The sequence below is a fragment of the Chroicocephalus ridibundus genome, chromosome Z (genome assembly GCF_963924245.1).
Source record: "Chroicocephalus ridibundus chromosome Z, bChrRid1.1, whole genome shotgun sequence".
NCBI classification, from domain to species: Eukaryota; Metazoa; Chordata; class Aves; order Charadriiformes; family Laridae; genus Chroicocephalus; species Chroicocephalus ridibundus.
In genome coordinates, this window is record NC_086316.1 from 86,596,881 (window position 1) to 86,624,350 (window position 27,470).

The 27,470-nt window shown below is 44.8% G+C and overlaps 1 protein-coding gene and 1 long non-coding RNA gene across 7 annotated transcripts in view; one reads left to right on the forward strand and one right to left on the reverse strand.

The window, feature by feature from the left end:
• Positions 1–17,441, reverse strand: part of ATP8B1 (ATPase phospholipid transporting 8B1) — a 39,017-nt gene extending 21,576 nt beyond the window's left edge. Inside the window, exons 1-4 of one of the 6 annotated variants that reach the window (XM_063320572.1) lie at positions 17,322–17,406; positions 15,794–15,924; positions 14,165–14,301; positions 2,163–2,363 (exon numbers count right to left, since the gene is read on the reverse strand). In XM_063320572.1, the coding sequence (XP_063176642.1) occupies positions 2,163–2,343 (181 nt within the window). In that variant the 5' untranslated portion in view covers positions 2,344–2,363; positions 14,165–14,301; positions 15,794–15,924; positions 17,322–17,406. Of the gene's footprint in view, positions 1–2,162; positions 2,364–14,164; positions 14,302–15,793; positions 15,949–17,110; positions 17,276–17,321 lie in introns of those variants that run through there. The other 5 variants (XM_063320574.1, XM_063320571.1, XM_063320573.1 and 2 more) reach the window with 5 other exon arrangements.
• The window catches only part of LOC134508676 (uncharacterized), a 35,305-nt gene continuing 25,224 nt past the window's right edge, over positions 17,390–27,470 (forward strand). The window contains exons 1-2 of the long non-coding RNA XR_010069125.1: positions 17,390–17,524; positions 18,709–18,782. This is a non-coding gene — a long non-coding RNA (uncharacterized LOC134508676). The remainder of the gene's footprint in view (positions 17,525–18,708; positions 18,783–27,470) is intronic.

Here is a 27,470-nt window from a genome sequence, read left to right on the forward strand (position 1 = left end):
TAGCCCTATTAATCCTGCTACCCACACCCACAAGTTCAGGCCCTGCCCACATCAAAGGAACTCCCCGCTCAACTCCTCCTGCAAGTTTTGAAACCAACTCCTGGGAGAGCTTTGCCTGCCTGGGAAGGATGAGGCAGACAGTATTTTGAAATCCAGCTTTCTGGACTCATCAGCCAAGTACCTCCCGCCTTCCTCCAGTCCACAGTAATTGTCCTTAATGGGTGTTCTTTTTGGTTTCATGGGATTCTCATGACCTAAGCGCACCCAGCACTGCAGAGCATGGGTGGGCAGAGGTGTGGGGTGGGGACTGGCAACGCTGCCAGGGACCCACGGGGTGGTAAGGGCCCGCTGTAAGGTAGTTATGTCTGGTAAGGCTGACTAAGACTTAAAAACTCAAATCTAGGCACAAAGCCGTTTTTGTTTTCCCACCCAACACATAAAGCAAGTTCACATTTGATGCATCTGTGACTTTACTGTGACTATACAACTTTCATTTCCAGCATACCGGTTGCAATCTCAGAAGAGATAAAGAGTGCTACAACAAGATAAATATTTCTCTGTCAGGGATGGAGCAATAGGATGAGGGGGAACAGTTTTAAACTGGAAGAGGGGAGATTTAGATGGGATATTGGGAAGAAATTCTTTGCTGTGAGGGTGGTGAGCCCCTGGCCCAGGTTGCCCAGAGACGCTGTGGCTGCCCCATCCCTGGAGGGGTTCAAGGCCAGGTTGGACGGGGCTTGGAGCAACCTGGGCTGGTGGGAGGTGTCCCTGCCCAGGGCAGGGGGTGGCACTGGGTGGCCTTTAACATCCCTTCCAACCCAAACCATTCTGTGAGTCTATGATTAGAGTACTGGCATACCAAGCCTGCATGGTTACATCTCTCACCTCCTTAAAGCTTCTGCCCTAGATCAGAGTTCAAAGGAACTCTGCCATATCCATAGTTCTGGTCCATATTTTGGATAACAACTTGGGTAACGTTAACTGTACAGACAGCAGAGCCTTGTGGTTACACTGAACTAGCGGGAGCTACAAGCCCTTTGGAGGGCAGAATCAAAACTCATCTCTGATTTCAGACACCCTCCAGGAAAAAGCAAAAGGCACGGTATACTTCAGAAACAAAATTGAAGGTGTAGGAGGTCCTGTTTTAGTTTTGTTTCTCTCTCTTTTCTTTTTCTTGTGCTTATACTAGGCCACAAAGCAAACTTGTGTTTGCTGATGTACTGGGTCTACGAAATAAAGTATCAAGGAAAAAAAAAAAAACAGGGGGAGCAGGTGAACAGAGCAACTGTCATGATGAGAACTCAAGAAGATATGACGGATCGTGAGAGGCTAAGGCAACTGCATTTATTCTATAGTCTATGTTATCTCAGTCATCATAATAAAAAAAAACCCAAACCAAAACTAAACATGTAATAGGTGGTTATAAAATGAGAGGTGATCAACTGTTCCCTACTGCCACACAAACAGGAAGAAGTCTATATATATTAAACGGGCCTTGGTTAAATAAAAGTTACTCACATTGCAACACTCAAAGAGGTGTATTTAGGGGAGTTACAGACTTCCCTTAGACAGAGGTAAAGAACAGGTATGTCTAAAACATGTCAGAGAGGCTCCTCCCATTCATGTTCCTACACTGGCAGCACTTGACAGGTTTCTTTGAACTCCTCCTACTCACCTTACCTTTCTGTGATTCTGAAACTACTGCAAATAAAGAAACCCACAAGGCCACAAAATTAGCATTGAAGCTGAAATCTCACCTGTGCAAGACTCAGAAAGCAAACGTACATGCAAACCATCTGACTAAACACAGCAAACTGGCCTATGCTGGTTCAAGTTTCCAGATGATGGGGAAGGCAAGTATCTGAAGTTCTGTTGAAGCAATTCTCAGACCACAGGCTATGTACATCTAGGACCTGCCCTAATTAAGATGAGGTCACCGTGCAGATCATTAGCTTTACGCAACAAGCAGTGGCACAGAACTCTGGTTGCAGCTGGAATGAAGCCGATTTCCGTTCTGACATTGGTTAAACTGCACTGCCATCAATTAATTACTACTCCATGGATTCAGATAAGCCATTTCAAATCCTACCTAACAAATAAGCACAAAAGTCAAATTGATCCACGCGTTTGCTACCCAAATCAAGTTTCTGTCATAATGTTACCTTTTTTCAATGTCTCTCGTCTCTCCTTTGTGTCTCTGTTGATTCGGTTTTGTCCTGGTTCGACTGTAGGCTGCCGACTGTCCAACTCGTCCTCTGTTTCATCGTCACTGTATGGCATCACCTCATCGTTAGGCTGGGAATCCTCATCGAAGGTGGTCTCCGAATCCCTTTCTGAGATCATGCTGCTAGCGCCCTGCGAGCCTTTTATAAAAGTTAGGGAAAGGGGTTAACGTAGCAAGTGCTGGAAACCACGTCTCTGTAATTTTCCTCTATTGATGCTAGTCACCAAAACCCGCGTTTGAAACCAGTTTCCCTGGAACAGCATACTGCATGAGCTCGGTTTTCAAACACAGACCAAAGTCACAAGGCAGTTATTTTCACAGCAAGTCCTTCATTACTGTTCTGCTATATGTAATTATACATGCTCACACAACAGACTACGGAACGCCCTGCGCTCGTGACGCAGCACACCTTGAGTGGGACGTTGGAATTAGGGAGCCTGCAAACACCTGACTGCCAGTGGCCACTACATCATTCCCTGCGGAGACACGGGAGCCAGAGCCCCACTTGGCCACAGTGGGGCAAGGAACTGGGCATCAAGGGCCGGGCCAGCGTGGATCGTGCCATCAAGGGCCCAGTTCGGGTCACACAGCTGGTCCTCCATCCTGCTCTGCCCAGTCTCACCCAAACCAGCCCTCGCTTCCTCTCCCCTCCCGACAGGCTGAACGTCAGTGTTTGTCATTGCAAGATCCCACATCTTGGTGTCCAAATACCCGAGGAAGTTTATAACTAATTTGTGGTTCAACACACAGGGCCAGTCAGTTGAAGCCATGATGTGTGTGTGCATACCTCTGCCTGAAGCTTCTCAGAAAGCGCATGTGTTCCCTGACCCTCGAGCACTAGCACATTATCTCCTAAACTGGATCTGGGATCTCCACTTTCCATCAAGTTTACTCAAATTATGGCTCCTTAAAAGCTCTCAATTTTGTTGCGACTTGGGCTGCTGCACTTGGCTGATCTCAGACAGGACCAAGATCCGCAATAAGGGATCCCAGCCTCCCGCAGCATTTCTAGACCACCGAGACAGTTTCTACAGCTTAAGCTATCTGCTGCAACAGACAGCATCCGATTAAACAAAATCCAGAAACCATTTACTCCTGTGTAACTCCCGTCCAACCAACATCTACAAATAACCACCTGCACAACTCCTAGGTGGTCTTCATCTACATTTGGCCAGTCAGTCACCTTGCTGGGTGTCCTGGCATTTTAATAACCGAGCCAGCACAAGGGTTCAGGCTGTTCTGACAAGAGCATGCTGTTCATTTCTAACCATGCAATACCCAAATTTGTGGTACTGAAGCTTAAGTCACTTGCACTCGTTTGTGCAGATCAACACTCCCAAACAGGTTCTGTCCTGTCTGTGCTAGGCACCATAACAACTGTAAGAAAATTAAAAACTGTGAGGAGAGGAGGGGGCTCCCTCACCCCACCCATTTCTGCCAGGGCCCCGAGGGCATCAATAAGCCTCTCCAGCCCCGACCAGCTGTGCCCCGGCCCCCTCGCACCCATGGGACTAGGAACCACATTTTGTCTCAGCCTGCAGGCCCTGTCTGAGCTGCATCGAAGGAGGGCCGGTCTCCAGCTGAGCTGTGGCCACCTCCATGCCCCTTCAGCTCTGCCTCGACACTGTGGACCTCTTCGGCCATCTCTGGTCCTGATCCTAACCCTGAGCTACACATCCACTTCCCAGCTTGACCCTGGACCAGCCTCATCACCGTGGTGTTGCCTTATGGCCTGGACTCTGGCTGGGCCTGGTCACCATCTTGGGGTCTGTCCCACTTGCCTCGCACATCCGCTTGCTCTCCCATGGGGAGCAGGTCTGCTCTTGCTCCTCCCTGGCAACTTCAAAACCAAACCACGTTAAAAGATCGCTGAAGCCAAGTAACATAATGTGCACAGCAGCTAGCTACCAAGTACACGTCTGTTGACCCATCTTGCAAGAAGATGGTGTCGAAGAAGGCCAGTGACACCCTGTGCCCCAATATGCTGTTGCTAACACAACAGCAATCATTGGGGCTGACACCAAACCCTATTGACATCCACCTTGGTTTCTATTTTTGCAAAGCTGAATTGTCTCCCCTCCTTAATCTCTCTTATAAGAGATATATAAATATTGCATGAGCACTTAATATGCTACTCAAATGACACGGCTGTTGGCTGGGAGCCCAAAGCATGCGACACTCCTGAGCCGCAGCTCTGCAGTGCTTACCCAGCACACAGGCTAATGTTTCAAGGCTGACAGTTTACAAAATAAACCAAAACCAGCAGGTATCACATGAATGCACAGTTTGATTTAATATGAATTAATACAACTTCTCCCAAGACCCATTCAAGCCGTTAGAGGCTCCCTACTGACACAATTAGCCGGGAATATGACAGCTAGTCACTAACACAGCTGTGGATCCTGAAACTTTCATGAAAGGATCATTTGTTTTCCTAAACTGCCTTGGAGTTAGGGAATTCACCTCAAGACGCAAGAGATTCAAGCTCAGACTCGGGCACCTGAATACCTCACCATGATATTTTGGTTTATTCCTCCTCCTCTTTTTACTCCTTTGTTCTTTCTGAACTACCACCCCATCCCCATAAAATCTCCTATTTCACCTGATAGGAAGAAAAGTATTAACCAGAAACCTGAACCAAAAATTTATCTCCAGAGCAATCTGCTCATTAACAGCTTGGAGCACGTGGCCAGGACAACTGGCACAGCCATCACTAGGGAAGGGGTCCGTGGTGCAATCCGGGGGGTTCCTTGTGCACGGTGCTGCGCAGCCCTTGCCGAGCGCGGTGCCGTGGCGCAGGGACACTGCAGCTGCCCAACCCGTGTCAGCGCTCAGGGACCCCAGGTTACATCCAGGTTTCATTCCCTCAGCAAACCAGGCAGACACTCTGAGTCGGGTATTAGTCTTGCCTCTTAACAATCCTGCAAGCTCTGACTTGCTGAGCAATACTTACAGCCAACACAAACACTGACTTTTCCCAGTATTTTCTATCTGAACAGGGATATGGACAATCCTGCCTTAGCCATCAAAGCCTTTGCTTTTCAAGCAAGCCAGCATCAGACCCTTCACCCATGTGTCTACTTTCAGGTTTACAGACACTTAAGATTTTCTTCTGCCTGAGCAGACGTTCCGTGCAAAGAAATTCCTTGTTTTCAATCCCAAATTGTTTGAATGTTAGACAAAATCCTTTTAGAGCAGGACATAATGCTCAATTACTCTTTGAAGCATATATAAAATATACATGACTGCAAGAAGCCCTGCAGTAGTCAAGGATTCTGCCCTGCTAATACCTTACGTGGAGACCACTGGAGGGGAATTGCTGGAGATCCTTACATGCACAGTCCCTAAAGCAAAAAATATCACAGGATCTTTGAATTGCTCTCACTCCAAGACAAACAAAATAAGCTCATACCCACAGCACAAAGAGATTCAGCCTTTAGTCTATTAATCTTTACTCATTAACTGGTTACCAAACTAATTAATCATGCAAAGGGTTAGACGAGATGCCAAAAAACGCTGTAGTTGTTGTCTATTATAGATGCATAGCTAACTGGCAATACCTAAAATACAAACAGAAGCAGCCTGTGAGGCTAGCTGTGAGTGCTGGTGCAACAGCTTGTTGGGGGGAAGTTCAAACTAATTCTATTCATTTTACTCTCTCAAAGAACTAAAGTGTCAAGTGGAAAACCCCGCTACTAGAGGAGATCCCATGAACAGCTACCCCGCAGGCAGCACAGCTCTGTCCGCTGAGCTGCTCCGTGCCAAAGGCAGCACCGTTATCAGTTCTGCAGAAGGCAATGAAATTGCACACGTCAGTGATTTCAGGCAGCATTTACTAACCCTGACACCATGAAACGCAGAGGGCATGGTCTCTGCACCCAAACACTAACCTCTCATCGCTAACACCCCTGGTGGCCGGCAGAGTCTCCTGGGAAGCATGGCTGCCTGCCTGCCCTGTACATATCCTGCCCTCGGGGACCAGGAGCGGCTGAGGGGACGGTGGTCCGACTGACGGGGAGCAGGGGGGGGGGCTGTCGGCGAGCACCTGGCTGGGAGACTGCAGAAAGGCACCCGCAGTCAGAGAAGAGGTGTTGCAGGACCGAGGGTGAAGGAGTCCTCCAGTGACAAACTGGTTTAGAGTTAAGTTTCTTGACACCTAGTCTGCATGAAAAGGGCTAGCTGGGACGTCAAAGCGATGTCAGGAGTTCAGAAGAAGGTGGGGAGCGATCACAAGGTGAAAGAGGAGACGGGAGGAACCGACAGCACGGAGCAGCAGAGATGCCAACTAATACTGAGCCAGCAGGGGATGGAAGGAGAGGAGAACACGCATCCACTGGCACGGGGATGGACACAACAGAAACCAAAGGTGAATTAAACCTGGCAGGAAGAAAGGCATCTGCTACTGATTTTTGTAGTGGTCACTGTTCTGAGGAGAAAAAAGGCACCACAATTTAAAAAAGAAAAACAAAAAGGCTAAAAAGGCTATGCCATGCAGAATAAATAAACTATTTATGAACAATGTTGAAATAAAATAATAGCAATGAGCCACTCTTAAAAGGATCTCCTCCCAGAACAGAGAAAGACAATTTCTTATGTTTGTGTATACTGCTTATGTTCCGACTTGAGCTGAAATAATTGCTTACAAAACGGTCTTTCAAATAAGGCAAAAAATGTTTGGTTTGCTGGAGTTGGGGGTGAAACTGTTTCAAACAAGATCCCACCTACTCTTCCAGTTTCACAGTAATATAATCCAAAATGAACACTGCTTTTACAGATCTTGCATTGAATGGACTAATAAAAAAGCCTACAAATAAATGTGCTTTAGAAAACTCTCCGAAATTGTCATCTCTCTCATCAAGCTTGGATTCAACCAATAATTACTAATGTTTGAACATACGCGAAGGGAAAGAAAAATAATTAGCAAACCAAAATTCCAACAGAAGAAAAGCTGCAGTTTCTCTCAGAGACAGGAGGAGCATTTCACAAAACGAGATCTACTTGCCTACATGTAATGCAGGCTACACGCTTAAGGCCCAAAGGATCCTGCTGCCCGGGGATCGAGCTATGCATTTTCAAGGGCAGCAGACGGCATCCCAGTAGAAGCACTACACACAAATAACTTTATTAAATTCTGAATTAACTTCTAATGCTGCCAAAATTTACAAAGAGAATTTTTGGGGCCTGTGGAAACAGTTCTTGGAGGGTCTGAGATGGAAGAACGCTGTTGTTACCTGGTGCTTGATGAAATGCTCAAAAGAGCACTTAAAACAGTTGTTTCTTGGTTGTATGGTCCTCGTTTTCTAGCTCCTGACTTAAAGACAGGGGCTTTCACTCCATTTCAGATAAGTCGCAAAATCAGAAACCCTTACATTAAACTAAACTTCAGTCTAGAGAAAGTATTAGAAGAACTCAAGAGGATTCCCCAGCAGCTCAGTAGCCACTCACTCCGCAGCCATCCATGAGTACCAGCCAGCCCCCAAGAGTGGGCACGCAGGGTACCGACAACGTGAAGTGCAGCTGCTTCCACCTCGCTTGCAGCAAGACCAGCGTGGCAACAAGAACTGCCTCCCTCGGCGAGGTTGGGGCCGGCTCTGAGCTCGGCGGGCACGCACCGGGCCAGCGGGAAGCAATGGTCAGCTCCGGTTCTGGCACAACAGGCACAAGCCAGGCTAACAGTCTCCTTATCTTACAAAATTAAGCTGATCTAACAGCTGGGCTGATGTATGCTGAAGGAAAGGAGAGGAAAATAGTATTAAACACAGTTTAATTATGCCTGCCTGAGTTTATTTACTCAGAAATAAAAAAAGAGAACTCGGGTGAAAATTCCACGGTGCTTCGGTCACTCAGGTTTTGTGTCTGATCATGCTTCAGGGCAAATACCAGCTAATTGGGAATAACTTAAACTTTGTAAAAAAAGCATTTACTGCATTCGTTCCAAAGCCGTAAACAACAACAACAAATCTTACTCTAAATTCTCCTCTGGAGAGTCACTGCACGTGACGCTGTTGCAAGAACTTGGGGTCACAGGAGCGTAACTGTAATGCTGCAAATCAGACAGTCACTCACTCAAAGTGGCCCTAAAACAGTTACAGATCCATCTAGAACAAGTCATATCTACAGTAAAAGAATTAAAATACTACTAAATTTGTTATTTTTATTTATTGTGGATATAGAAACTTACAACGTGAAGCAGAACAAGCCTCACAATGTCATACCCATCAGTCACCAGTCCCTTCACAACACGTGCACAGCCTACAGCCTGCCGTGGTCTCCTGAGCAGGTTGTTCTGCACAGCCATCTCACAGGTTCATGCAGCACCTAGTACAACACTTTCTCAAACCTGTAAAACTGTTGTTTTACAACTTAACAACATCAACATTTTAGGCAAGAGTCATAAAACAAACAGTACAAAAAACAAGCTCAGAGAAACCTTTCTGAATTACTTTATGTCTCCGGTGCTAAAATAGGACAAAAAAGCTACATCAAGATGTTTCACTGATATTTAACTGCGTATTTAAAAAAGTAAATAAATGAAAGGCCTGATACTCAGATATTTTGGTTTTGTCCCATGTTTCTTCACTCTAGAAAAATTACAAAAGCCATCACTACATATTAAAAACCAAAACAGGAAAAAGCAGGTAAATGCAAAGAGGCTTCCTGCCTCAGTAGGCCCCTGGCTGAAGTCTGTCTCGGGCACGTGTGGAGAGGATCCCGAGAGGCAATCTAAACTGCCCTGGCTAATCACTGCCTCCGCAGGCAGCAGGCAAATACTGAAACTCCCAGAGCGGCTCCAACTCCACGTTTATTGAGTCGTGATCATCTGCCGAGCCCTTAACAAGGTAATCCAAATATAAAGCTTTCAGGCTTCATATTGTTGTGAAACAAGGAAATGCATTTTGCCAAACCTACAGGGAAATAGTCTTCTCCAATAAAACAGCAAAACCATAGTTGTAAAACACGGTAACACCAGTGTCCTGCTCAATAAAATGAGAACGTATTTCAATCCCACTTGGGAAACTCCATCAGACATTTTAAAGCCAGTACTCTACCTGGAGCTCCAACAACGAACTAGTCAAACGATACCTGCTTTCCTTGTCAGCAGGAGTAGTCCTGCAATAGAGTAACAGTAAAAAAAATAAAATAAAATTTGAAATTTCTCCACACAGGTAGAATTTCCGTGTTTATCAATTTGTCTGTTTTTTAAAAGCTTTCCCATCCTTTCTAGCAGATGCACTATTACTGCAATTACATTTTCCCCCAAGAGACAGAAGTAATTATTCTGCCATCTTCAGCTGTAACACATTGCTCATCTTGCCAATAACTGAAATTTTAAGCTAGAAAGGGAGCATGAAACAAAGACAGCCTGTTTGGGAAACAGAGGAACTGAACAGATGCTTGCAGGACTGCAATCCAAACAACTGAAAAAGAAATGGGAGCCCACAGCGTACTTTGATGGCTCTATCAAAGCAGATGCCTGTATTTAGGAGACTCAAGTCCACGGCCCAGCTTATACGCTGATAGGTTTAGGAATGATTTTTCATCCATGAGCACATGTTTAAAGAAGGGCTCTTAACAATGTTTGAGAAGTGACGTCTGTAACTGAAAAGACAGCTCATGATCCGCTCCTGGGTAAGGTTGCAGTTTTGTTTCCTTTAGAATAACCTGGTCACCAATATAAAGCCCTAGGCAAGTAACTGCTTCCTAAGGATCAATTTGTCTATCCTTTCTGACAATGCGGATAACAAGCAAAGTATTTAATCCAGATGACCATTTTGTAAACCTGGCTGTGGGAAACGGGCTCTGAAACGGCTAGGTAGGGCACACCAAGACACAATGCGTGTTCCCCACCTCTTCACGCTAACAAAACCAGCAAATTCAGCAGGACTCTGAGGAACGGAGACTGCTTTAGAAAAAGGAAGCTCTGCTTTACACAGCAAAGCAGGAGGTATACAGAGGTGCATGCATTTTGTCTTAAGGATAGCATTCTTCATCTAAAAAGACAGCAGTGGGCTTCAAATAGAAGGAAAAAAAATCTGCTTAAAACAGCACAGAGGCAATTCAGCACAATTCAAAGCATAGGGAGGGTTCATCCAGTCAACATGCAAAGATTTTTTTTTTCACCTGGTGGCAGCAATTCATAAGACTATTATTAGCTATTGCTATTTTTAGGGCATAAGAAAAGAAAGAGGATCCCTGTGAATTATGGGATGAATACATCCAATGCAGTTGCTTAAACGCAAGATGTTTTTATACTGCGAAACACAGAGGAAGGGGTAGCAAAACACACCAGGTGCCCAACTTCTCATCACACAAGTTCTCAGAGGGTTCTGTAAATACCAGGGAGAAAACAAAATACTATCTGTTTTACTTGTAAGGTGAGATTCCTACAGCCAAAAAAGTAGTTGCCACCTAACTTTCTACTGGCTGGTACAAACAACAAATGAGGTAATAGCTGTAGGTGAGCATTACAGGATCTCCAAAAGAACTGTTACCTTGGGACACTGTGTGGCACTCCATCTCCCAGACTGATAATCATCAAATTGGTAACATGGGTTCAGTTAATGCTCGCAATTTAATCCTCACAAAGCAGCAGTCAGAACCGAAGTCCTTCAATGGTGGGATATTGCATTTCTATTTTCACTTCAGTGATCCCAGCCAAATGCTTTAATAGAGTATCGTCCTTCATTAAAAATGTATTAATCAACTAACCTACCTGTAACAAGAGCTTCTACAAGGAAACAGGCAAATAATAAAACTAGATTTACTTCCAAAATATGAGACAGATCACATATTACTCAGAAGAGATATGAAATTTTACTGGCAACAAGCACTTGAACAGGCTGATAGAGTATCTTCTGAACAACTGGAATCTTCTAGCTAATCTTTATGACATTTAAAAAAAAAGAAAAAAGTGGTTACTCGAAATAGCATGAATCAGCACAAATGGGCCAAGGAAATAACCTTCATTCCAAACACTACTAAGCTTCAGCTAGATTGCCATGCAAATGACACGCTTTAAGCTCATCGATTCATATAGCTACTTCATACATAACAGTTATATTGACTTCATTGAATGACTATATTAAAATAACTGAACAGCCCCAAAATTACATCTTCAATGGGAGTGATTTCGATCAGTCACTTGTTCTGAAACACACTGACTTTTGTATGCATCCTTTAAGTATGCCATGACCGTGGTAAAGCCCAGCTCTTGAAATGCCTTGGAGAAAGAAAGGCAATCTCACCAGTTCAGAGAATTATTTTAAGGCAGCTGTGACTGGAGGCATGTTCTTGCTCACCTGAGGTAGTCTCCATCAAGTACCGTCAAAGCAGTACATTAGAAGTGGGGCTAACTGAATTCTAAAGCTGAAGCCTCAACTCCTACAAGCCAACCACGTACACTTTGCATTAGGCTAAAAACATACCGTGTAATTCAGAACATCTCATATATGGTGTGTGCCCTTTAGTGTCATCCTAAGTGCTCCCAGTGACTATCAGAAATGGCACGCTTGGTGCTTGGTGCAACTGACAAGCAGACTCTGCCCAAACATGGTGGACAATTAGGTTCCTGGCAGCTGACGTAGAGGCACACCCCGTTTCCCAGTGCTGCTTCAGGAAGACAGAACTGCTGAGCGCTTACATCGTGCATTGCAAACGGGTCAGCTCACAGCCAAACCGCTCCAACAGAAAGACATCAGAGCTTAGAAAATAAGTAGAGCTTTGCTTGTCTGTCAGAGCTCCCACAGCTCAACAATTCCACCCACAGTGAAGACATTCCGGGTCAGGCATGCTTTTCTGAAATAAGTATGCTCAAACCACACTTGAGAGCATACGCTAATCAAAACCGAGGTAGTAAGGAAACAGACTCCTGACCTTACACACCTCCTTCATTGCACTGTGACCCTGGAGAAAGTTCCCACCTTGAAACTGCCAACACATGCCTAATATCAGGTGACTCAGAATTCCCACCAAAAAAAAAGGTTAAAATTCAAGTCATTAAAACACAGCTACAGATAAAATGCTTGTGGTGAAGTATTGCATCTACAAATCCCAGGACACCAGAACATACGTCCTACCTGACGAGTCCGAGATCTTCACCACACAGCAGAACCACACAGATTCAAACAACACTTTCGGAGACTCAAGCTATCACTGCAACACGAGAAATCCTTGGAGAACCTGTTTTGTCTCATGAGAGTCAGCTTGGCTGTATCATCTATTGCTGTTGTTCACCCAGCCCCAAGTTTTATAAGCATATGCATGTATAAATACACACACAATTTTTAAATATAAAGTATATATATTTTGATTCACAACAGTACCTAATCTCACAGAAAACATTTATAACAAAGGTCATTTCAAGCAATTCGCAACCACAAATTGTGCAGAGGCTACTTAGAATTTAGTCTGAATAGCAAAGGTTCATTTCACTTTCCACAAGCAATAGCATCGTAAAGGTAACATGTTGTTGTATCTATTGGTTAAAAATAATGAATCTTACACAATTTGTATACTAACAGAGAATAAGCAATAACGTCAGCATTAATATCCACCAGAGGAAGACCTGAAGATGGTTAAACTCCAGTGAATAATTGATTTCTCCTTATATCCCCTTGCCGTGAATCTTGAAATTTTAGCGCCAGGATAAAAATCTGGGAATACCACAGTGCAGGCAACTGATAAGAGTTGTGTGTACACAGCTACATGCTAAGATGTCATAAACCCACAGTGCCTCACTCAAAACTTTAATGTTATGTTAATCAACTCACCCACGTTTGAAGTGGGAAAAAGAGAAGTGCCATAATTGTGCAGAACAAGGATGGTGGAGAAATAAAGATATAAGCAAAGTTGCACTGTTACTTCCCACTATATAAACAAACTGCTTTGTCAAAACACGTGTACTGGAATGGGGCTGTTCTGCCACGAAGAAGTGCCTTGGCACAGCACTGGAAGACAGCGATGGCGTCTCTTTAGCTCCTACTGCCATCAGAAACACACACACCCAGCCTCGTATGATGTACCGAGGGCAACCACTCATTAAAACAAGGAGTTTCCAAAAAGGTGTTTCAGCTATACCTTTTTAACTGTAAGGATCAAGGACTTACTGAACTGAACTACTTCCAGCTCTAAGAGTTTTTTTTATTGGCATCATGTACAACGAACCTTCTAACATCCACAGATCTTTCTTTTACAAGGAATCAACTGCAGTCCCTCCTTGGATGCCTTAATGACATGTATTACCTGCACCATCAGGAGCTAAACACCAGTATAAAACTGTAACACTTTGGTAACACCAAGCTCTGTGAAATCTTACTTTCTCCAGAAGTAAGATTCTTTTCAAACATGGCTGAAGGGAACTGGCAGTTATTTTTTTAACAGGAAATAATAACAGACACCCATAGCCTACAGTCCAAGCTGCCTGAGGCTAAGCAAGGATGGCTGAAGATAGGCCACTTCCAGAAACAAAATAATAATTCTATCCATTATCTGCACTAGGATTTTTCATTAACAGATATGCAGACTTTCCATCATTTAAAGTCCAAGTCAAGACAAGTTATCTTTGCCGAAGATAACAAAGCTGGTAACCTTTGTTCAAGCTGTAGGCTCGAGCGTACTCTGAAGGGGTTTCTATCTGCCTTTTAGAGAGATCGCTACATTGCCTTTCAAGGTTCATGTTCTAAAACTGCATAGCTTTGTTTTAATAAAGGAAAATATAATTATTTTTGTGCACACAGAAACCATATTGTTTAGCATGGAAGATTTTTTGAGCTTTAAATAGTTATTTTCCTAGATATTACCCTCCCCTATCAAAAACAGCAGGTATTTTTAACTGTAAAAAATACAGGTTACTTCATGCTAACAAGGTTGGAGGTTACACAGTAATACGCCTTTTCTGTCAGCATGTAAAAATCGACGCTAAAGGTATTTTCCCAAACTGACCTTTATCCACTGCCGTTTGTGACTGAACCAAGAGACTGCATTACAGGTGTAGCTCGAAAGGCTTCTACTGTCAGTGCAGAGAGACCGCTGGCCGCTCAAGAAGAATCCCCCGTACTGGACTTTCAATTAGGCTCCATCTGTAACAAAACAATATTTCAAAATGGTTTCTGGGCCTGACTTCCATCTAAAAAGAATATTTCTTTTTAGGCAAATAGTGAAATTATCTTGTCTTGCAAAGCCTTCTTCACAAAAAGAAATATTTCTGGTTAGTTCTCCAAACCCTTTCATGCTACCTCTTCTTCCTCTCAGGCAGAAAGTCACTTTGGCAACTGACCTGGTTCTTTCCTTGATTTGTTTCCTTTGTTTTCGCTACACTGCTTATTCTTCCCCCTCCTTTTTTTTTTTTCTTTTAGATATTGTTTTTGTTATACATCTCCCTGTGCATAACTGTACACCATTTTGCCAACAAAAACATTCCTGAACTTGCTGAAAATTGCCCATCTCTACTGTCAAATTAAAAATATATTTCTAATCTATATAAGAACATGTGAGGAAAAACCACACAGCACTAAACACACCACTACATATTACAGAATAATTTTGTAAGCTTGCCAAAAGGCAAAGGTGCAGCAGCAGTGCTCTGTCACAGAGCACAGCATCTCCAAAGCAGGGTTGAGAGCTTATGCACCATCAGTCTCCGAGGGATATAATGAGAACCACATTCTTCACCCCGACAAGTACAGAAACACAGAGAGGTTAAGTGATTTGCCCAAGGTCATATGGTAAGTCACAGTCAGAGCTAGGGTTAGGTTTCAGAAGCTCCTGGCTAATATCCTGCATTCAATTACATCTACACAAAGCATCTCATTTAACAGAGGCCACATAAAGGAAACAGCCAAGGAAGAACATCAAACCCCCTCATAATTAAAACAAAATCAATCAAACCCCTCCCCGTATTTAAATGTAGGCAGCATTTTACATTTGGGCCCAATATGATTACCTATGCCATCAAAATAAAAGCCACAACAACAAAAGAGCGTGGAAAAGAAGTTCTAGCTAATTTAAAAAGAGGGCTTCAATGCAAAGCACGTAAGTGGCTTTTTGAATTCACCATCACAAACTGCACAGCAAGGGACTATAATGTTCACAGTCTGTCTCACAAGGGAGAATTAAACAAAGAGAACAGTTTAGAACTTACCAAAAATAATCTTTATGATACCTACAAGTTAACAAAGAGATAAATACAGCTCTGGGACAGATAGAAAATCAACCACACTCTAATGTGAATCTCAGTAACAGCAATGCAGAAGCTGACAGGGAAAAACACAAAACAATCAAATACCATTTGACACCTGACCCAGACTTTGAAGAGAAAAACAAATAAAAAACCAAACAAACAGAAAAAAACCCAGAAAATTGTGAGCAAGTCTGAGCCAGTGTGGACACTTATGCAGGGAGAGGGAGTTAAACCCAAGGACTCTAGCATCAGTTACACAGGTAGGGACTGTACAAGAACCAGGTTAGCTGTAAGTCCCACTGACTTTCCCAGGGCACTCTTCAGCCATTTGCACCCAGACCCCCCATCACACACACACACAAGATAAAAGACACCAAACTGTTACTCATTACCAGAAACTATTTATTGCCAGAAGCTCCCTGTACAGTATGGCTTCTTCAGCTTCAAAACGTTTCTGCTGACATTCAAGCCAGTGGTGAAATGCTTCATTAGCCGCTCCATTTAACACAGTTCCATTCAGACTCTAAGAGAGGGGATGCTATTTAAGCTATAGACACAAAGCAGTAGGAAACATGACTGAGATACTGATTTTTTGGGAGGTCAAAAAATGCTTTTCATCTCCCAACCAACCTCACAAGTAACTTTTCCAGTATTTTCTGTTGCGGAATTATGACCATTCCTAAGGACACCTATTACTGCTCTAAAGGCTGTAGAAACATTGACTAACGACTAATCACCCCACAACCACGAAAGCTATTTTCCTCATTTAGAGATGTGGGGGAAAAAATAAAATATAGGCAAAAAGCCAGAAGCAGAATAACTAGCCCAAGGCCACAAAGGCAACTTGGTAAAATGGTGGTATTTGCCGGAGCTCAGGGAGAAAGCTAAGCAGCATTTGTTCCCCTATGCCTTACCTCCTGGCAAATCCTTAATTCTTTCCTTAACCCAAAGTTTCAGACTGGGGAGACACTGTGGGAAGTCTGACAATCAGCTGAGGCACATTTTTTTGGGTGGAAGAGAGAGAAAAGAGACTCAAATCACTGTGAGGGTTTAGATGGATACTCCCCAAACCTGCTATCCTGTGAGGCACAGAGGTTAAGAAGAGCCCCTCGTGTGTGTGGGAGGCACCAGTGGCCCAGTCGGGACCCATGGTGGCCCAACTGGGACCTGCAGCAGCCCAACCAGGCCACCGCAGGTCCCAGTTGGGCCACTACAGGTCCCAGCTGGGCCCTATGCTGGCCCCAAGCAAAGGCCTCTTCACCTGGCAGAATGGCCCTCGGGCCAACCGCCTCACAGTCTCCTGAGGAAGCCACTGGTCTACAAATTAATATTTAATTGTTTAAATATTCATTGTGCTACTGGACCTCCCCAGTCCGATGGAAAGAAAAAGAGCTCCCCTGGGGCCCAGCTCACAGCCTCCGCGCCCTGAGGCACGGCCAGCATCTGTGAGGTACAGGCCATCGCCGCCTTCGCCCCCGGAGCCCGAGCAGGCAGAGCGAGACCTTCCAGCTTTTCAATCTCCCAACAAACAAACAAACAAAAAAACAACCAAAAAACCATCGGGCTACAGATTAAAGAGGTGAGATTTTGAGAAATAAAGGCGTTTCAGGTCAGGTCCCCTGTGGCAGCGGAGGCGTTTAGTGACAGTGCTCTGCTCTAGACCCCTCGGCCCCGACCCGCCACCGGGCGGCCCGACGGGGCGGACATACCTGCCGGTGTAGCCGCTCCCCGTCCCGCCTGCGCTCCCCGGCACGGCTGCCCACCTCGGCCGGACTTTACTACCGGCGCGAAGGCAAGAGGAACCGGGGCGGCCCCACGGGCGCGGCTAGGCACCGGCCCCGCTGCCCCGCCGCCCAAGTTTCGGCAGCCGGGGCCCCGCCCGCCCCGCCGCCACCGCCCCTGCCCGCCCTCCCGCAGCACCTGTGGGCGCGGGTCCCGCCGCCGCTCGCTCGCTCAGGGCCCTCTGACGACTCCGACGGCCCCGCTCCCGCCCGGCCTCCCCGCGGCAGCCGCCGTCAGACCGGACAAACGGGTTCCCCCAGCTGGCCGGGCCGGCCCCGCCGCGCAGGAGGAGGGGAGGGGCCGCGCCGGCCCCGGACCTGTTGCCATTCCCATCGCACCAGGTACAGCCGCTGCCGGCCCCGGCACGCGAGCGGGGAGGCGGCGGCGGGACCCCCCTGGGTCGGGGCCAGGGCTGCAGTTCCTCTCCCCGGCAGGGCAGGGGAGGTGGGGGAATGCGCCGGGCTCAGGGCAGGCCCCGCGCACGGGCCTGGAACCCCCTCTGGCCTTTGGGGCCTCCTCCCGCCGCTCCTGCCCCGGGAAAGGCGGGACGGGCGGCCGATCACAGCCGGGGCCCAGGAAGGAGCAGGGTGGGCCCCCGGGCCTGAAGGGCAGAAAGGTGAATCCTGAGGTGAAACTGTTGATAGCAGCGGTAATAAAGAACAAACAGAAATCATTACCCCGGACAGAGAGACTTCGACATCCCCCTTCCACACGATGTGCCGAAGGGTTTGCCGCTCCACCCGTGTCCGCACTGCCGTCCATGGTGTCAGTGGCGGTTCCGTCACCCAGAGATGCCATTTCTCTCAGATTGGCGTGAAGCGGCTCGCGCAGTGTGTTGGGCCACATCCCCCTGAAGGCCGGGGAGCAGTGTCTTCCGAACCGCTGTGGGGGACGAGGACGCAGCCCCAGGCCCTGGTGACAAAGGCCCAGCACTGGTGGGGCAGAGGCCTGCGCTGAGGGAGCCCAGCCCCATTCCACAGCTCAGCGCTGCGGGATGGCTGACAGAACCCAGCCCTGTACCAATGGCGGCCAGGGCGATGGCTCCTGCCCTCAGCTCCTCACCCTGCCGCCCGCAGCAGACGTGGACTGTCTGGGACGAGGACGGCATCCAGCACAGCACAGGGCCTTCAGGTGCTCGGCGGGGCCCTGCTCCCCACACGGGCTGTGCCGAGGAGGCACAGCTCCTGAGAAAGGTGGGACCTCCCGCCTAGTGTTGTTTTAAGTGACACAATTACTTTATCCCATCTTAATTAGAAAGGCTATACAGTGTTACAGAGAAAACTTTGTAAGAGGTTTAAGACTTTAACCTTTTGGCCTTTGTAAAAGGTCAAAATGGACTCCTGGTCCCCAAGTCCTTTTTAGGATTGGAGAGTTGGAGGATGCTCAATCATGACATTGTTAACACTTAAGACCGATAGTTCTGCTCTTGTTAATTAGGTAATTAATGAAGCAGTTGACCATAGTGCAATTCTGCTATGTGCTGTATCTATTTGCAATCCTCTTCACTGTATTTTTCTTCTTTCAGGCTGCAGAAAAATACATGTAAACATCTCCGGAGCTTACTGTGAACTCGTCAAATGAACATGACAAGCTCCAACTGTAAGTTTTAATTCAGTGAGTTTTCATAAGCCATACTAATAGGATCCTGGGTGGTGCTGTACTTGGCTGTTAGTTCCCCTGGCTTGAAATCTGGAGACTGAGAAATTTTGCTGGTTTGTTTGTATCCTGGGTTTGCTGATCAGGTCACCCTGTCTCAAAAGCCTTCACACTATTGTTTTGCTGCCACACGCACAGAGACGCACCTGCTGGTATCTGCATTCGTGTGGCAGCCCTAGCAACCGTCCTGCTTGCAGGAGGTATCCAGGAGCAAACAGCACCAACGGCCTCGTCCTGCTGGCATTTCGACCTCCATATACACTGGTGCACAGAGAATAGAGAGTCCCTCACCCAGGAGAGTATTTAGAAATGGAGTTTAATGGGAATTCAGGACAGACTGCACTGCTCAGGCAGTTCTTCCCCAGATCAGCTGTATCTCTCCCTTCTGCCACTGTGGTTCTTCCCCTGTCCATCCCACCTCGTGCTATCCCCACAGGCTCTTCATCCCATAATGTTCCCATCAGTCTGGACGGTTATGATGATCCGCTGTGATGGGTATCACCCCCAGACCTGGGGGCTGCAGCAGAGGTTCTGTTCCTCTGGCTGGGTGAGGAAGGCCGACCCTCTCTGCTCCTTTGTGTGTGGGGAGACGAGATTTTCAGGGCATAACCTAAGAGGACGAATTAACCCTCACCTCACGAATGTCCTGGGCACACCAGGGTCCAAGGGCAATTTTGGAGCAGTGCAGAGTGCTGATACGAGCCAAGAAATTAAGGTTTGGACCAGGTGTCAGGAATAGTGCTGTTAGGAAGGGCTGTTGGTGAAGCTACTGATGGTAGCCTGCACCAGTCTGTGTAGCAGGAAGAATTGTCTAAACCTTTTTTATTGTTTTCCAGAAATCTGTTTCCTGCAGTGCCATTATAAAGATTTTAAAAGTTTATTATACATCCCAGCTTAGAGGAAAATGGTCACTAAGTGTTTGTAAAGAATAAATAAATATTTTTAAAATTATTATGAAATTTTTGCATACACTTTTATTCGCAAATAATGGAGTTTATGGCAAGTGAAATGCAGATATGTTTACTGATCTGATTAAATAGAAAAAATGGAAAATATTAGCTGTCTCTTAAAGTGATGATGGGAACTGTAACATAAGACAAATGCTCTAGTGTTTAATATGCTCTTTCTGCAATAATGCTTTCCATTTTTTTCTCAGTGGCTGGCCACTGTAAATTAAACATGTGCTTCTGTCATGTTTTCTTTCTAAACCAGCCCAGCTTCTTTATTTTCTTTTAAATGAAGCTTTATTTATTTTTTTAATTTGACCTTTTTTGTATAAGTGAAACCTCCAGAACTTTACTGAAAATCATTTCACTGCATTCTGTCCTGGGTTTGTTTTGCTACACCTATCCTGGCAGCTCCTTTTTGAAGCTGTGTACGCTAATGCGAGATGAGACTAATGTATCAGCATCCATAGTGCTGTATCTCATTAAAGACAGGGTAAAAGCTGATTGTTACGGTATCATAATAACCGTTTGTGATGTTTGGACCCGTTCTTGTTATCTCTTTTCTGTGCTTTGTGTGACCACTGTTGGTGAGTTCTGCAGTACCTACTGACACAGTGAGTGCTCCTAGGCAGAGAACTGAGTCGTATCCCCAGGTGCCATCACCAGATCGTCGTTTTGTCCTGCTGAGGTGGTGACTGGGGAGGTTTGGGTGTGTACGCAGGCTGAGGCTGCTGCCACGCTAAGTAGTTGTCTCTGCTCTCGCATCCCAGTTACATGGTACCATCTCCTTACAGCACCTTGCTCGTCAGCAGCAAAAGTCTTGTGCTGTCACAGGGAACTGCATCAAGGGGATTAATGAGGCTGAAAAAATCACTTCTGGTGTTTTGCTGGATAAAATTTCACCACGGCTGGTTCCCTCGTCCATGTTGTTCAGGTTATCCATGAACTCAAATGTTTGCATTGCATGGGGCAGAGAGTGGTGCAGGGGTGGAGGAAAACCGTTGGGGAAGGTGCTCAAAATTGCAAAAAAGTGACATTTGGGCAGCAATACTGGTTTAAATGCACAGCAAGTACAGCTTTGGTGTCTTTGTTATGCTACTGGTTTGCATGGTTTGGGTCAATTTCTCGTCAAGAACCAGCTGCCTTATTCCAACTCCACTTCTTACCCACAGAAGGTAGAATCAAAGCTGTGGCTGGTGCTTGCAAGAATTTCCAGCATTGTCATCCATTTTAAACCAGTACCCACCTGCCTCCTGGGCTGAAATTTTCCATATTGATCAAACCTAAGTGGAATGAAAAGCTTCTTCATACATCAGAATATTTTAGTAATGCAAAATCCCTTTGTCTTTCAATAGATAGGGAGGAAATGTAATTCCCGGGGAAGGCATCCAGTTTGCTCCCCTTTACCCAGACCCCCTCCTGAAGAGGACGTTATCCATGTGTGAATGTGGTGAGCTTCAAGGGACTGTGTCCAGGAAATAGTTTCCATGTGGCTGCGGTAATACCAGCATCTGATGTGTTGCCTTTCTTACTCAAGTCATATTACAAAAATGAGTGAGAAAGACCACAGTAGAATTTCTTCTATTCTTGGAATGAGAAATGCAGTTTCTACCTTAACATACATTCTCAGTTTGGCATAACACTAGTCTTATTATTGAGCAGGTATACAAGCAGGGGGAAATAAGAAAAAGGTTGGTATCTTGCACTTTTTAATCAATATACTACCGAACCATCATAGCTTTTGTTCCCTTGCTGCAGGCTTAGCTAATAAAAGTGTTTGATCATTATACATACGGGAGAGTAGCTGTTGCAGGAATAGAATCTGCCCACTTGTGGATGCTGCTGTATAATAAAAGTGATCTTTGTTTTGTACTGACAGATATGTAAGAGATTGCTTGGTTTATTTTTCAGTAGCAACAATGCTCAATTTTTCTGTGCCAGAAAGTGTCTTGTTCGAATAGACTTTTTTTTCCCTAGACCTAAAATGTGATGCTGGATTCCAAAGTTGTGTCTTTCAGCACCTTTCTCTTTTGCTACCTGCCTCAAATTCCTGACACAGGAATAAAACCAAAGTTAATTAAAAATCAGTAACATTCTGGCTTAACAAAGCAGCAGAGGTTTACTTATGCCTTTGACAATTCCATTTCTGTCCAGGAAGTTAATTCATGTCCAGGGCTAATGTTTGGTTTCTACATCAGTTTTCATTTGGTAGCTGTATGCACAGCAAGGTTTGCATGACGCCCTTTCAGGAAGAAGGTTATTAGAGATAAAAAGGCCCCTTAGCAGTGATTAATTGCTATAGCAGTGACTAAGGACCCTGTCCAAATATTACTTTTTACACGTAACAAAATACTGGTCTGTGCTTGAGCGACATGCAGCAGCCGTTCTGTAAATAGCAGGCATGATGAAGAAACTTCCGCTGCTGCCGCTCACAGACCCTGATCTTGGTTGGTCCCAGCAAGTACCTCCAGTTCTGTTCCTGGATTTTTCTCCTGTATACTTCCTTCCTCTTCCTTATCCCTCAGTCTCATCTTTCACCCAGGCTCCGTTGCCCCCAGATAGCAACATGCTCTAGTCCAAAATGCACTCGTTTCTGCACCGTTCCTCCTTCTCTCTTTCCCTCCCTCTACTCACGGTTCCTGTTTGTCCCATTTTGTCAGTGTTCGGGACTCACCACGTCAGAGTTGAGATTTCCTGGAGCAGAAATGGTCCTTGTGTCCCCATCCCTGCTGTGCTGCTTCTGTCTGATCAGCCTCCTGCTCTGCTCTCCGCTGGAGACTTTAGGGAAGGGAGCACAGGGGACGAGGGAGCATCCTGCCGAAGGACGAACCCTCCATAACAAACCGGTGTGTCCTTCAAAGCCTTGCAAGAGGAGCTGCTGTTGTCTGGAGAAGTTAACCCTGGCATCTGTTAATTCCTGGTGGATGGAAAGCAAGTTTGTTTTTAATAAACACAATCACTTAGAGATAAGCGAACGGAAAACAAGCACAGCTCCGGTACTGTTTTGAATCTGCCAGGCAGGCTGTTATTTTTCCTGCAGATTTCTGCACAACCCCCAAGGTGAATATAAAGTTGCATGACTTGAGTTTGTTTGATTTCGTTGTAATTCTCATCACCAGCATGTCTTAGAGCTTCATGCATTATTTCTTTTTTGAGAAGTGGGAATTGTAGCCACATGTTGCGTGGGGGGGGGGGGAAGGACACAAACACTGAATTTCTTTTTCTTCAAATCATACTAGCAGTTTGTGGCTAAACTTGAAATCGTACCCAAAACTTGCTGAGTATTGGTCTAGCCTCTCAAAACCAAAAGCTATCTTTTATTTTGATCACCAAGACAGTCCTTTTCAGAATGAGCTGTATAAAATAAGTATAAAGTATTACAATAGCCACCCTTGGTTGTCAGTTTTAATGTTGGTGTTTTTTTTAAAGCACTGAGCAGGTCTTGATTTAAATAACTGAGCACAGTGTCAAGGCAGGCTTCACTCTTGCTGATAACTTATCGTTCAAGATATTGATGGGCACTTGACTTGGACCTAACACTAACAGTTGTTCCTGTTTAGCAAGAGTTATATGTAACACTATTAATATATTTAAGCAGCTCTGTGACGCATATTTATTCACATTCTTATTTGAATCAGTTCCTAACATGCAGAAAACAGGGAATGATGCGGCTTTTCTTTCTATTAATGTTTTATATATAACTCCATTTTTGAAATCTGCCATTCAACTAGAAAAGCTCTTTTGGGGGCTGAGAAGGACGTTACTTACCATCGGGGTATTAAACACATAACAAAGTTATGTCATCCCAGCATGGTCTCAGTTTACTTTGACTGGCTTTATTAAACAAAGACCAACTGTAATTTTGTGAAATGACCAATTATTTCTGTGCCAGACTTCCATCTTTGGAGACAGATTTCTTGCCATGAGCTGGTAGGACTCTTTCTTGACGTGTTCCAGCAACAATGATGTCCCCAAACCCTGTAGATGTCCCGTGGGGCCCCGAGCAGGACAGGTACCCGCGCCCAGCTGTAGGTGCCTCTGGCAGCGTAACTCGAAGCTGTTGGAATTTCCAGACTGAAGCCTCTCTGGTTCACAGGCTGTGCTATGGAAAGAGTTGTCTTCTCCCTGTTCATCTCGCCATTGGGTTCTCTACCAATTAACCCAAATGGGGGGGGGGGGGGGGGGAAGTTCTCTATATCTTTTAGCTAATCTGGAAGCAAAAGTAACTTAGTAATTTTGAAAATTATTAATTTGATGAAAATGTGCATGCTAGAATTTGTATAGTTTGTAAAGACAGAAAACGAATTGTGACAACACTGTATGCTAAAATAACCGTGTGTTTCTATGTTGATTAACATGAAACGTGCACTAGTCTGCCTGTTTTGAAAATGTATAATTGTAGGATTTCTAGATGCAAGGTTAACGTTATGTTGTTGATTCACAGGCAGCTTTGGACAGGTTGGATTTTTTTTTTTCAGTGTTCATAAAGGTTAATCTAAATTGATTTAAAATACCCTGATTTAAAGTATTCCTGACGTAGATGAAGATTTGATTGTGGCATTTTTTCAAATATAGGGATTTTTGTTCTCTGTGACCATTCTTCATAAAAGCTTAATGGAAAGACATGTTTTTCTGTATGCAACAATTACATGCAAAATGCATAGGTTTGGGTCTGTTTGGTTTTTTTTTAACTCAGACCTGCTCTGATAACTTGATTAAGAAATTTCTGCTCTCAGATTATATTTTCCAAGTGGCTTACATCCAGCATGGCAGAGGTTCAGGCTGAATCACTAGGCACACTTTGCAATGCCACCAGTGAGCACCAGACCCTCCTGAGTGATGCAGCCATAAGAAATATAATTGTATCCATCCTGTAATAATGATAATGTTATGGCTCTCATCGTTAAGGCTATAAGGAAAAAGAAGGCTTGTACAGAGGTAGCATCTTCTTTTAATAGCAACTTTTGAATCTGAAGAATGGTCAGCTTTTGGGGTACATAAGCCCTTTCTCACTTCTGAAACAGAAGACTGCAGGCAAAGTGCAGATTGGGAACAACATACAGGGCTTAACTGAACTATCTAAATCATCCGTTAAGCTGAGAGAGTGTGTTCCGATCCTGTCCTTAGTTTGGTGTTTGCTGGCTCTCTTTCAGATCTGAAGAAAGGTTTGAGAGCCCCAAAGTAGTCCCTCTCCTTATAAGATAGGTTTTTACATAGGACTATTTTTTTCCTCCTCCTCCCTGTGGGTTGCATTAGTCAATAGCTTGGTGGACTGAAACAGAAGGTAGGCAGTGTTTAACCATTTGTTCCTCAGAGCTAAAGTTGGAATGAGGCACTTGTAATATTTACAGGGTTTTATCCTCTTTTTGCCTTTTTTCAGTATTTAAATTAAAAGCTTTCAGACAAAATTGGTAGATGAGAGGTCTTCCTAGGTTAAAGCCCTGTTTGAGTGTCAAAGGGTCTGAGTCTAGATCTTTTACTGCCGCAGCTTTGGAAGATTCAATATCGTAAAGTCAATATTTAAAAGTGAAGGAACGCACAAATCAATAGTAGACAGAACTCTAGAGATAATTCTCAGGGCATAAGAAAACCCATGCCTTCATATCTCTTCACATAGTAATGTGATTTCAGATGGAATATTAGTCACTAAAATCAAGAAAAGGGTTGGTGTCATTTTGTGCCACAACCTTAAAAATTCTTCTAATAACATAAGTCTTAAGTTTTGCCAGTTTTTTTTTGGTTTGGTTTGGTTTTTTTCCCCCCCAAAGCTTGATACTGTAAAAATTAAAGTATCATTAACAGGATGAGCAAAGAGACTTTTCTACAGTAACTTATAACACAGGGACCGGATAATCTAGCAAAATACGGGAGCAGGTATTTCTAACCTTTCCTTGCTGGAGATATATTTTCCTGCCTGATGTTTTGTACTTGCTACAGATAGCCCTGCTTTAAATGAGGTATCCTTTCCAACGTGATTGTTAATTAGCGGTGCTGGGGTTAGTGCAGCTCATCAGGGAATTCCACAAGATGAAGTGCCTGCTAAACTGCACGTAGGGCACGCTTCCTTATTCCCTGTTTTGTGGGATCTTCTCTTATATCATGCGTATACACATAAAGAAATGCTAGTGCAATTTTCCTGGCATAGTCATAGATGTGTGGAGGAAGTTTGACCCCTGCATTCTACAGAAATGGAAGGATCATTCTCCACTAATAGACTGGTAGCTATTGCTTATTTGTTAATTGACTTTAATTTTATTATCAATTTACTAATTGATGTATTACTTGATTAATGGGGTGTATTCAGTGTATTTTTAATCTAAATCCTGGCAGGATAGGTGATACCAGAATGCACTTTCCGACTCCGCCTGCAGGAGTGGGCACCTGCAGGTGTCAGTTAGACGAGGTACTGATCTCCGTTCCCTTTGTGCAGATGTGGTACGGCTGTGATCTGCTTCACAGCTGGAATCCAGTGCAGGGTGCTGTCCACATTTTACTCCTCTGTCTTGTGTGTTGTAAGAGGTTTGGGGATAACCCAAATCCAAGGGTTTCTTCCTGGTGAGCACTGCTGACGGAGCTGTGTGAGACGCAGCTGCCTCCTCGGCTTTGCCTTACCATACCTGTGAATGCCGGAATTTCTTACTCGAGTGTTTCTGTAGTTCTGCTGGTGGTGGCAGTGGAAGGTCACCCACAGCGATTTCAGCTTGTGCTGGTGACATATGTGAGCACTGGTAACATATGTGAAGACTCAGTGGCAAGAGACTGTAGTATAAACTATAGTATAGCAGCTTTGCAAGAGGGCTAAAAATAACAGTGGGCTCAGTTTTTAACTGTATCCCTTGCAGAGAATAAAATTCATTTCCAGTTCCAACTACTCAACAAATTTTGTTTCCTATACATTCCTTTTCCTGACTGCGATCCATCAAATACATGCACGTGAATTTTATAGATGTTCCTGTTTCTGTAAAGAAAATCTCTTCTCAGCCAAGCAAGCTAGTGATGTTTCACATGAGGAGGGCAACTTTTTCCCAAAGTGATCTAGTTGTAACATCAGTACTTAATATTTCTGACAGATACAGAAAGATCCCTTGACTCCACTTGTTTTCTAAGTCTATGATGATGATGTTGGCTTTTAAAGGAAAATAGTGTTTAATCTCATCTCCAAAAACTATATAAAATGCTTGAGATTCATTTTCATAAACCACAAAGAATAAATCAGTAGGTGGTTTTTACACAGAGGAAGGAATGTATCATTCAAAACCTCTTGTTTCTGTGCATTTTATGTGCTAATGCTTTTCCTAAAACGATACGGGTTTTTAGCAGGAAGAAAAAAAAGAAAGAAGAAAGGAAAGGCTCAGTATATTGTAAGTACACGTTCATCTATCAGAGCATTTTACCCCAGCCTGATGAGATGTCGGCCCTGGAAGGCACAGCGCCTCATGAGCACCGTGCCTGCTGTGCGGGTGCCATTGCTCGCTCTGGCCCGTAGATGGAGGGAGGACCACACCACGGAGCTGCCATCAGCTCCAGGATGCGCTGTTGCTGGCTCTGGCCCGTTGATGGAGGGAGAACCACACCACGGAAACACTGCCATCAGCTCCGGAATGCCACTGCCGGGCCCTGACAGATGTGTTGATTCTCAGGTTGCTGCGGTTCCTTACCGAGCACATTGTGCTCCAAAGCCGAG